The sequence below is a fragment of the Natrix helvetica genome (genome assembly GCF_964273705.1).
Source record: "Natrix helvetica genome assembly, chromosome: W".
NCBI lineage: Eukaryota > Metazoa > Chordata > Lepidosauria > Squamata > Natricidae > Natrix > Natrix helvetica.
In genome coordinates, this window is record NC_138555.1 from 184815 (window position 1) to 195790 (window position 10976).

General features: G+C 58.4%; 1 protein-coding gene across 1 annotated transcript in view; it reads right to left on the reverse strand.

Moving 5' to 3' along the window:
* LOC309400647 (arf-GAP with GTPase, ANK repeat and PH domain-containing protein 3-like) overlaps window positions 1–10745 on the reverse strand; it is a 46786-nt gene extending 36041 nt beyond the window's left edge. Inside the window, exon 1 of the mRNA XM_081969212.1 lies at window positions 10353–10745. Coding sequence (XP_081825338.1) covers window positions 10353–10629 — 277 coding nt within the window. The 5' untranslated portion in view covers window positions 10630–10745. The remainder of the gene's footprint in view (window positions 1–10352) is intronic.
* Window positions 10746–10976: the final 231 nt, after the last annotated feature.

Consider the following 10976-nt stretch of genomic DNA (forward strand, 5'->3'; position numbering starts at 1 on the left):
CGGCTCGCCGAACCGGGCTGGTTTTACAACTCCCCTCCTTTGGAGACTTTGGCGATATCTATGGATATCTCCAATATTAGATGTGGCCTCGCTGCCTTCACTCTTTATACTGAGTTGCATAAACAGTGGCCTTTATTTAAAATAAAAATCACGGGACGGATGCGTGCCGCTTTGTAAAGCCTTAGTAAGGCCACCCCGGAATCCTGCATCCAGTTTTGGTCACCACGTTGCAAAAAAGAGGCTGAGACGCTGGAAAAAGTGCAGAGAAGGGCAACTGAGGGGATTAAAGGCCTGGAGGAATGAAGCATATGAAGAACGGTTGTGCAGGATTTTGGTTTGGCCACTCTAGAGAAAAAGGAGGGCAGGATAGCAGCCTTCCAGCGTTTGAGAGGCTGCCCCAGAGAACATTGGGGGGGGGGGGCACTTATTTTCCAAAGCACCAGAGTCGAGAAGCAACGGATGGAAACTAATGAAGGAAAGAAGCAACCTGGAATTAAGGAGAAACTGCCTAATGATGAGGACAATTCACCAGTGGGACAGCTGGCCACCAGAGGTTGGTGGCTGCTCCATCAGTAGAGGTTTCGAAGAAGAGACTGGACAGCCACCTAGTTGAAATGGTATAGGGTCTCCTGCTTGAGCAGGGGGCTGGACTAGATGTCCTCTAAGGTCCCTTCCCACTCTATTCTGACTGATATATAGCCAGGAGGATCCAGACCATCCCTGGCATGGCCAAGGCTGCTGTGGGCCATATTCATACTCCCAGGACTCATAAATATTCAAATTCACCCCACGTTCGTTGTATTTAAGTACAATGACAATAAAGATTATACTTATACTTATAAGTGGTCCCTAGAGATTTGCCCAACTGCTCACTCAACTCCAGGTAGAACTCAACCACTTTGTCCTCCAGATACCTAGAACCCCCCCCCCCCCGAGCCCCCCCTCCCTCCCTTTCCAAAGGGCTGCCGGAGGGTCTCTGCGGAAGCAAGCAGGAAGCGCAAAGGTCTCTCTTTGTCACAAAATAGGCCTGGGTGCAAATCCTACTCTCTTTGCCTTCTGCGCTTTGGGGGGGGGGGGGGAGGGGGGCTCTCTGAGCATCTCTGAGAACCGGTCAGCTCCAGCAGAGCTCTGCCCTTTTGCTGAAGGCAGCTTCGCCCCTCTGCCAGGGGGCAACTGGGACGGAATTTCAAATAGAATCGAAATGAATTAGAAGAGATTACAGAATAGAACAGAATTAGAAATAGTAGAAGAGAAGAGAATAATAGAGAATAGAAATGAATTAGAAATAGAATAGAATAGGAATTAGAAAAAGAATAGAAATAGAACAGAATTACAAATAGAATAGAAAAATAGAGAATAGAATAGAAATGAATTACGAATAGAAGAGAATAGGAATTAAAAATAGAATAGAATAAAATACAATAGAATAGAAATAGAAGAGAAATGAATTAGGAAGAGAAGAGGAAGAGAGAATAGAATAGAATGGAATAATAGAGAATAGAATACCAGTAAAAATTAATTAGAAATAGAAAAGAAGAGAATAAGAATTAGAATAAAATAGAAATAAATAGAATACAGAATAGAACAGAATTAAAAATAGAAGAGAAAAGAAACTAATTAGGAAGAGAAAAGGGAAGAGAAGAGGAATATAATAATATAGAATAGAATACCAGTAGAAATTAATTAGAAATAGAATAGAATAGAAATAGAATAGAAATAGAATAGAATAGAATACAGAATAGAACAGAATTAGAAATAGAAGAGAAGAGAGGAGAAGGGAAGAGAAAAGAGAGGAGAGGAGAAGGGAAGAGGAGAAGAGAAGAGAATATAGAAGAGAATAGGAATAGAATAATAGAGAATAGAATACCGGTAGAAATTAATTAGCAATAGAAGAGACTAGAAATAAAAGAGAATACATAATAGGATTAGAAATAGAATACAATGCAGAACAGCATAGAACAAAGAACAGAACAGAATACAATAGAAAGAAAACAGGCTTGGGAGGGACCTTAAAGGTCTTCTAGTCCAACCCCCTGCTCAAGCAGGAGATTCTTATTATTCCAGACAAATGGCTGTCCAGTCTCTCCTTAAGGACCTCCAGTGATGGGAGCATCCACAACTTCTGGAGGTAAGTTGTTCCGCTGGTTAATTGTCCTCACCGTTAGGAAGTTTCTCCTTAGTTCCAGGTTGCTTCTCTCCTTGATTAGTTTCCATCCGTTGCTTCTCGTCCTGCCTTCAGGTGGCTTGGAGAATAAGTGGGGCCCCCCTATTCTTTGGGGCAGCCCTTCAAACACTGGAAGGCTGCTATCCTGTCCCCCCCCCCATCCTTCTTTTCTCCAGACCGGCTAAACCCAATTCCTGCAGCCGTTCTTCAGATGTTTTGGCCTCTGGGCCTTTAATCCTCTCAGTTGCTCTTCTCTGCACTTTTTCCAGAATCTCGACATCTTTTTTGTAACATGGTGACCAAAACTGGATGTGGCATTCCGGGTGTGGCCTTACTAAGGCTTTACAAAGTGGTACTAAGGCTTCCCGGGATTTTGATTCTATGCCTGCGTTTCTGGAAGCCAGGATTGCATCAGATCCAGAGATCCCTGGCCTCTCCTATAAGGAAGAAAGACCGGGGGGGGGGGGGGGGCTGAGGATCCTCCAGGGCCTGAAGGGAAGGAGGCCAGGAGGGCTAAGGCCACCCCACGGGTCCCGGGAAGCACCACAACCTTCGGAAGAAAGCACGGCTGCGGTCCGGATTTCAGCCTTACAGGCCAGAGAACTGGAACCACAAGGTCCATATTTCCACTGGGATGACCGTGGCTGGCAGGGAACCATGGGGCCACTGATGCCGCGTTCCCAATATCCCCGCAGGCCACAAGCGAGGCCTTCGCCTCCAGTTCTCTGCCGAAAGACCGTCAGGGTGTCCTGGGGATCTCTAAGGATGAGGGTCCCATCGGACACTGCCGGGGGTCCCTTCTGCAATCACCAGCGGGAGAAGTTTTATGCTAAAATATACGGTGTCCTTTATACCGTCTCCATCGTCCCTTAAAACGTCGACAGAAGCCCCAAAGGACTGAGAACCAGAGTTTCCAGAAACTAAGTTAATCAAGTAAAAGGAGCAATCGGGGAAATATCTTTTACTCAAACTTCACTTAAACTCTCCAAATAAATTACCGGCACCTAATCCGCACATCAAAGGATGAGGTCTGTCAACACCAATAGGGTTAATTAAACGGTCTCCCAACAGAACTGCTTGTTCACAAGAATAAACACCACAGGGGGCTACACACACACACATCCCAGCACGCAGACATCCCCCACCCCCAGGACAAGCTCCCCTATGGAAGTTGGCATATCCCATTTCTCTGCAGCTGACCCTAAAGGAAATCTCTTTTCTTTTTGAGGAAGAAGCCTTTCTGCTCTCCTTGCAGCTGCCTGGATCCCATTCCTATTGATTTTGGCAGAGAGAGAGGGGGGGAGAGAGGGGGGGGCGTTTCAGGATTGGGACGGCTTGTAGGCAGGGAATGATGACCAAGAGAGGGTAAGAAGGGAACACGAGAGACAGAGCTCAAGCGAGGAGCAAGGATCACCTGCTCCTGATCCAAGAGCACAGAGAGTGGAGAGAAGGCAGGAACAGCACAGACCCGACCACTTGGGAGGAGAGCGCCCTGCCCCTCTTCACAAGGCACCCCTGGGGGCTCAGACTTCAGGAGAAACTGTGGCAAGGGGTGTCTGTCAGGAACAAATACTGAATTCATGGAGTTTGAGTGCGGTGGCCAACGGTTGAAGTTTCCTGCTTTCTTGCTGGCTTCCTGGACTCCCCAACTGGCCCCGCTGGGCTTCTTCCTTTGCAGCCGTGGTGCTCACAGCATTGGGCTGGACTATTTGCAGCCAGAGGCTGCTGGAGAAGGGTGTGTGTGTGTGTGTTTGTGTGTGTGTGTGTGAGATCAGTTTCCTCTGGAAACATGGGGGCATTTGGAGCAATAAAGGGGCGGTTTAAACCGCCCGCCATGCCATGCCCCCAGGTCACAGTGGGCGACCTCCAGGCCTCAAACACCCAAGGCTAAAGAGGCCGCAGGGGGAGAGAAATGGGCACTCCGGGAAGCTGTCCTGGGACCCAAAATACAGCCCACCTACCCACCCGCTGCCTGAGAAGCAGAGGGGAGGGTCCAGGAAAGGGAGGCCGATCACTGACGGGGAAGCTGAGCCAGCCGGGCCGGAGCTCAGCAGGAGAGGAGAAACAAACAGGGGAGTGGAAGGGAAAGGAGACCCCCAGGTGACGGCTGGGAGGGGGGGGGCTATTTCTTCTTGCACGGAAAACCAGCAGTCGTGGTGAGGAGGGGGCCTCGTACACCAATGTGGCTTCTGTCATCTCGGAGGGCTGGTAGAAGGACTCACCTCCATCCCTTCACCCGGTTCAAGTCCCCAAAATAATTACAGCCCGGAGAACCGGAGGAGCCCAGGAACACCGGCTGCCATTTGGGAGGACCGGCAAGTGGAGCAAAGAGGGTCCCCCGGAAAGGAGGGGGGAGTCCTAGTTGGCAAAAGCTGCTTTTGGCAAGTAGGGTAGGTCCCCGCCGTTGGTCAATCGCTGCCCAACATGTGGCCCTTTAGCCTCAGAGTTGGAAGGGACCTTGGAGGTCTTCTAGTCCAACCCCCTGCTCAAGCAGGAGACCGTAAACCGTTTCAGACAAATGGCCATCCAGTCTCTTCTTCAAAGCCTCCAGCGATGAAGCTCCCACAGCGTCTGGTGGCAAGCTGTTCCCCTGCTTCATTGCCCTCCCAGCTAAGAGGAGAATTGTGCCTTGCAAAGCCAGTGGTGCACAAAACTCATCCCACGCAGACAGGGGAACGTGTCCCATCGTCCCCACAAGGGCTATGTCAGCAAGGGGGGGGCGGGGGGCAGAGAGAACGAAGGAGCCCGCTTGGCTCCGGGCAAAGCCGGGGCAGCCCCAGAGGCGCCGCGCAGAGAGGAACCACCTCACCACAAAGCCGAAGAGCTTCCTGCCGAAGCCGCAAAGGGTTTCCTGTCTGCACCACCTGGGAAGGTCGGCTCATTACCCACCTGGTCCTGCCTGGACCCCCCCCCCAAAGGCTCCTAGGCCTCTCTTGCCCCTCCCAAGTAGAACTGGCCCTGCTGCGGCATCTTCTCCTGCCCCCACCCCTCCCTCGGCCAAAGCCCCTTGCCCCTAAACACGGGCCCTGAGCCCCGTCAGGCTCCAAAGGGCTGCCCCCTCCCCACTTGGGGAGGTTTTCTTCCCTTGGAAATCAAAGGGAAAGGGCCTGACACCCCCCCCCAACCCCTTTGCGACTGCTGAGGATGGGGCGCCCGGGACAGCTCTGTCTTCCCGGGAGGGGCATCTTCTCCGCATTCTCCCTGCCGCCCCCGCCCCCCTTCCAGCCTTCCTGCCGGGAGACGGTTTCTATAGCAATGGCGGCAAAACACCAGCGGAGCCTCTGGAGGCCTGGCAGCCCGGGAAAAGGGGGGGGTGCGGAGAAAGCCCCCTCTTGTCTGGTTAGCAGCCCACCCGGGGCAGGGGGGTGCCGAGGAGGGGGAGGAAGCAGAGGCGGAATCCCTGCGGTGGCTGCTTCTGGTGGAGGGAGGGTCGCTCATTCTGCGTCCCCCTCCCCAAAGGATGGGAGATGGGAGAGCAGAGCCAGCCAAGGGCAAAGGCAGAGGGGGGGGGGAAACAGGGGTCTCTGGCCAGGCCACGCCTGAGCCTCCCCTCCCCCTGGCCTTAAATGACCTTCTGGCCCATTGGGGCTGACCTAGGGCCATCCCCCCCTTTCCAGCCCCCTCCTCTGCCCCAGGAAACGGCCCACACCCTCCTTCTCCTCTGAATTGCTCAAGGGGTGACACCCCCCCACACACAAAATGGGTCTGACCAGGGAAGGGGACAGACGGGATGCCCTTCGCCCACCCAGAGAGGGTCTTGGCAGGGGGGAGCAATGGCTTGAGCAAGCATCCGAGTTGGGGGGGGGTTGTTTGCAAGGCCGGTTCCCTCTCAAGAGGGGGGGGCTTAAAGCAGGGAGGGGGGGGGCTGCCCTCTGGAGTCCTGCCGGCCACAGACTCCCCACAGGGAGGTGAAGGCAAAGTCTGCTACCCGCACAGTGTGGTACCCTCACCCATCCTCCTCAGGGGAAGGGGCTGCTCCCTGCCTGCCTCCATGCCTTCTGGGCCATCCCACATCCCATCACTCTCTATCCTGCCACTCACGGGGAGGGGGATTCCCACCACGCCACCCCCGGCTCACACTGAGCCCCCCCCCAGCCCGTCAGGGTCGGAAAGGCTCCATGGCCGAGGCAGGCCCAGCGCGAACTGCACTGCCACCCGCCATCTCCTTCCCTCCGGGGAGCAGATCTTGGCCCTCGGGGCTGCCCTTCCCTCTCTGGACTCAGGTCCCCCACAGCAGGGTCCCAGGGCATGCAAGAAGGACGCTCGCTCAACCAGGAATGGGGAAATGTCAGCCGGGGGGGGAGGGGGGGCAGCATAGCTGGGCCAAACTGGCTCTTTGTGCCCGCTGCAACCTCTCCCCCCCCCAGGCAGGGCTGGGTCACTAGTGCCCCCCCAATAACAGCTTCTGATGCCCCCCCTCTCCTGCTGCTCAGCTGCTCCTGCCCACCCCCACCCCCGCAAGGTGGGAGCCAGGGGTGGGTTCCGGCAGGCGTGTGCTCTGCAATAAAAATTGCTCTGCGCATGCACAGGAGCAAAAAACAAGATGGCGGCGCCTATGGCACCGCTGGGAAAACCGGTTCGGGGGCATGGCAGGCCTGGGTGTCTGCCGGTTCCAGCGGCCCAGGCCACCAAACCACTACCGGCTCTGCTTAACCGGTCCGAACCGGTAGGAACCCACCACTGGTGGGAAGGGAGGGGGGTTGAGGAGGGGGACACAGACCCTGGCCGAGCAGAGGGCCAAACCGTGGGTGCTAGGGGTCCGAATAACAGAATCACAGAGCTGGAAGGGACCTTGGCGGTCATCTAGTCCAACCCCCCAAGCTCAAGCAGAGGATCCTACCTCATTTTTGACCCACTCCATCCATGGGGCCTCCTCTGCACTGGCCTGCTTCTCAAGGGGAGAGCAGGGTTTCCTCCAGAGGGCTTCCGAAAGCCCCAGCCTCCTGGCCAGCCCCTGCCCCAGCAGAGGCATCCACCACCGGTAACAGACTGGGGAGCATGGCCTCCCTTTGCCCCCCAACCCCAGGGAGGAAGCAGCAGGAAGCACCCCAGTTGTTTGGAGAGCGTCTGAAAGAAACCCCCCACCCCAAATTCCTATTTGCCATTTGCTAGTTACTGGCTTCGGAGGGCACGTGTAGGGGGGGGGAGCCCCCGATGGTCCAGAGAGAAAAGAGAGACCAGGGTGCTCAGAGGGGACGACCGCAGAAGGAGCCCAGTTTGTTGGCTCCGAGAAAACCCTTTTCCCCGAAGGAAGAGACACCCCCCCCACCCTTACCCCGAGGAAGGAGGCGGAAGAGGCCTCCGAGAAGCCCCATCGGTGGTGCTTCATCCGCCTGGCATCCGGATCAGGCCTGGGCCTCCATTGAAACGGAGGGAAACTGAGGAATCCTGGGAGTTGAAGTCTGCTCCAGTGGAGAAAACCTGGGCTTCCTCTGACGCTGCTCAGGGTCGTTACGTGGCTCCCAATGGGAAAGAGGGCGCTGGTGCCCCAGGAGACGCCCCCCCAAAGGACTCCTTTTGGAAACCCCGGCCTCAAACCAAACGCCGAGGCCGGCCCAGTGCAGGGTGCCTGCAGCCAAAGTGCCGGAAGAGAGCAAACGGGGAACGACGGCCTTCCGGAGCCCGGGAACCCCGAAGGACCCAGTGTGGGAACCTGGGATCCACCAGGTCGATTGCCTATCCTGATAGATCGAAGGGGGATCCGTTAGTGGGAAAATCCTGGAGGGGACCGAAGTCCCCCAAGGCTGGAGGGTCTTTGGCAGAGACCAGCACCCACCTCACAAGCCTCGGCCTTTCAAAGGGTGCCAGCCAGCCTGGTGGAAAGAGGAGGATTTTGGGGCGAAGGGGTCCAACTGGAGAAGGGCAGAGACCCCCCCCCCCCACTGACCTCCGACCAGGTGTGGTGGACGCTCCTACAAACAAGGGGAGGCCGGTCTTCCTTGCTCCTGTGGGTTATTTTAATGGCGCACACCATTGTGTCAGGGGATTGCGTGACACACACACACACACCCCAGTCTCCCTGAGGAAGGACGCTTATGAGCCTTCTATGTAAATAAACCAGCATGAACTTGGTTGGTAGCTAACTAGAGAGCCAAACGAAAGGCCGATCAAGCCCGGCATGCTGAGGTGCACCTGATCATCACAGCTTCACACACACACACACACACACACCTGGGACTGGGAAGGGGCCGCTGGGTGAAAATGGGGGGGGGTCCGCAAAGACCACCCCGAACCGAACATCAGGAATAAACTAGGCCGAACGCTGCCAATCTAAAGAGGCAGCTGGGAGAAGGGAGGTTTGGGCAAGGAGCCCTTTGGGTTGGGAGCAGCAGAACGAGGGTCTTCCTGGGCCCCTTCTGCGTGGGACATGGACGGGAGGCCTGGGAGGGAGGCAGGGGTCCCCAAATCCCACCAAGCACCCTTCAGGCAGTCAAGAGCCAGATGCAGGGGCCTGAAGCCGGAGGAAGGGAGCGAAGGGCTGGGGGGGGGGAGGAGAACTGTGCGATGGGGGTCGGCCACGCAGAGAACCTGCCCCAGATGGCCACTGCGCGCTTCCTCCCCAGTTACGTGAATGGCAGAGAGCTTAAACAAAGTGTGCCGTCCTTTTACGGGAGAAAAAGCCCCCTAAAACAACCCCCCCACCAAGGAAGAGCCCCAACTCCTGATGACACAGCACCATGGGTTCTCTCCATCTTGCCGATCCAGCAACCCATCTGACCCCAATCCTGCCAGGGTGCCCCACAGGCCCAGAGGACAAAGCAATGCGGCCTCCCCACGGATGCCACCCAAGGCTTCCCTTCGCCAGGCCAGGCAGATCAGCGCCTGGCACCGGTCTGAGGCTGGCACTGCCTTCCTTAGCCATTTCCGAAGAAGCTCTGGGGAGGGGGGGTAGGACCCTGCAGGGAGGAGAGCCTGATTTGCTTTGGGGGTGGGCATTAATGAGCCCGGAGGCCAGAAAGATGCCCGCAGCCATGCCAGGCAGAGCCATTCAGAGGCCTTTCCTCCCCACCAGCCTTAGACACCCTCCCTCTGCTGCCCCCAAGCCTGCCTGGAGGGAGGAAGGAGAGAGAGAGGGAGGGAGGAGCGAGCCCCCTCCCCTCCCTGGGTATTTTGGCTTCCCCCAACTCTGGCCTGAGGATCCTGCCAATGGCTTCCGGCCCTTCTTCCTATGGAGCTGATTCCCAAGAATAGGAACGGAGGGGTGGGTCTGGCCCTCCTTAGCCGGGCTCTGTCAAAACCCTCTTCTTTTGGAGAGCACTGGGGGGGGGCGTCTTCTCCCCACTTCCCAGCACTGGGGACCCCAGCTTCTCCTGCCCCCCCTCCTTCCTTCTCCTCACCCACCTCTAGGCCCAGGCGCCTGCAGAGCCCACCCGACCCCGCTCCTTTCGCCGAGGGGAGGGGACGGGGGGGGGGGATCCCGATCCTTGGTTCCCTTTGGCCATCCCTCCCCCCCTCCTTCCCCAGGGCAGAGCCTTTCCTTCCCCAGGAGCACCGAGGCCGAGCAGGAGGCGGCGGAGGGGCCGCTGCAGAATTCCCCCCTCCCGCCCCCAGAGTGCGATCCCTCCGCAGGATACACCCCCCCCCCGCAGCGCTGAGCTGCAGGGCAGCTTTTCCCAGAAGGAGGAAGAGGAGGAGGCTGGCGCACGGCCGCCCGCCTTCCTCCCTTCGGGCCGACCACGGAGAGAACTTGCGCGGTGCCAGCTGAGCCGCCCCCCACGCCAATCTCCCCTCCCCACCGACCCTCCGCGATCCCCGCCCCGAGGAAGGGAAGGGGCAGAGGCCGGAGTCAGTCGCTGGCCAGCTCCCTCGGGCGGGGATTCGGGCCCCGGCTCTCCATCCGCCCAGACAAAGGCGACCTCCCAGCGCCCTTCCCCACGGGCCGGCCAACCGGCCTTCCCTGCAGACCCCCCGGAGGAGGGAAGCCCCCCCCCGAGCCGCAAGGCCCCCTTCCCTCGGCCGTGCCACGCGGCCCGTGGGCAGAGGGGCTTCTGCGCGGCCCGGGCAAAGGGGGCTGCGGACCCGCAGAGCCGCCCCCGCTCTCCCTGGACGAGCTCCATTTTCTGCGGTTGGTGGGTGGGATGGGGAGGAGGGGGAAGGCGGGCGAGGCCGGGCTTTGTCCTTGGGGGGGTCCTTCCTCGCCGCCCCCTCCCTCTTCCACCCCCCCGCCCCGCCCCCGGGAGCCCCCTACCTTCGATGGAGATGACGTGCTCGCGGATCTGGTTCTGCAGCGCCAGGTCGTCCACCCGCTCGATCAGGTCGTAGATGGCGTAGATGTTGGGGTGGACCGACTCGAAGCGGCCGATCTCGGCCCGGATGGCCGCCGAGTTGGAGAGGCCGAATTGAGGAGGGGGCGCCCCGGCCGAGCCCGGCCCGCCCGGGCCCCCCGGGGCAGCCAGGCTCTGAGCATCCCGCGGAGGCGGCGGAGGTTGCCCGGGGCTCTGGCCGGGCCCGCCCGGGAAGTTCATGGCTGGCAGAAGGGAAAAACGGAGGAGGAGGAGGCAGAGGAGGAGGCCAGGCTGCTCAGCGGCGGGCGGCGGGATCCCGGCGCTGCATGGCCGGCTGCGCTGGCGATGGCCCCGCCCGCCTGCCCGCCCCCTCCCCTCCCCTCCTCTCCCTGCCGGCGGCTCCGCCAGCCACAGCCGCGCCGCGTCACGAGCCGCCCCCGCCCAGCCTCCCTCCTCCGCCGCCCGCGTCAGCACCGGAGGGTGGGAGGGAGGAGGCGGGCCGGGGTCTCTGCAGCCTAGCTTGGGAAGCCACCGTCGCTCCACAAGGCCGGGACCCCCGCTTGGGCCGGGGCGACACAGAAGGCCAC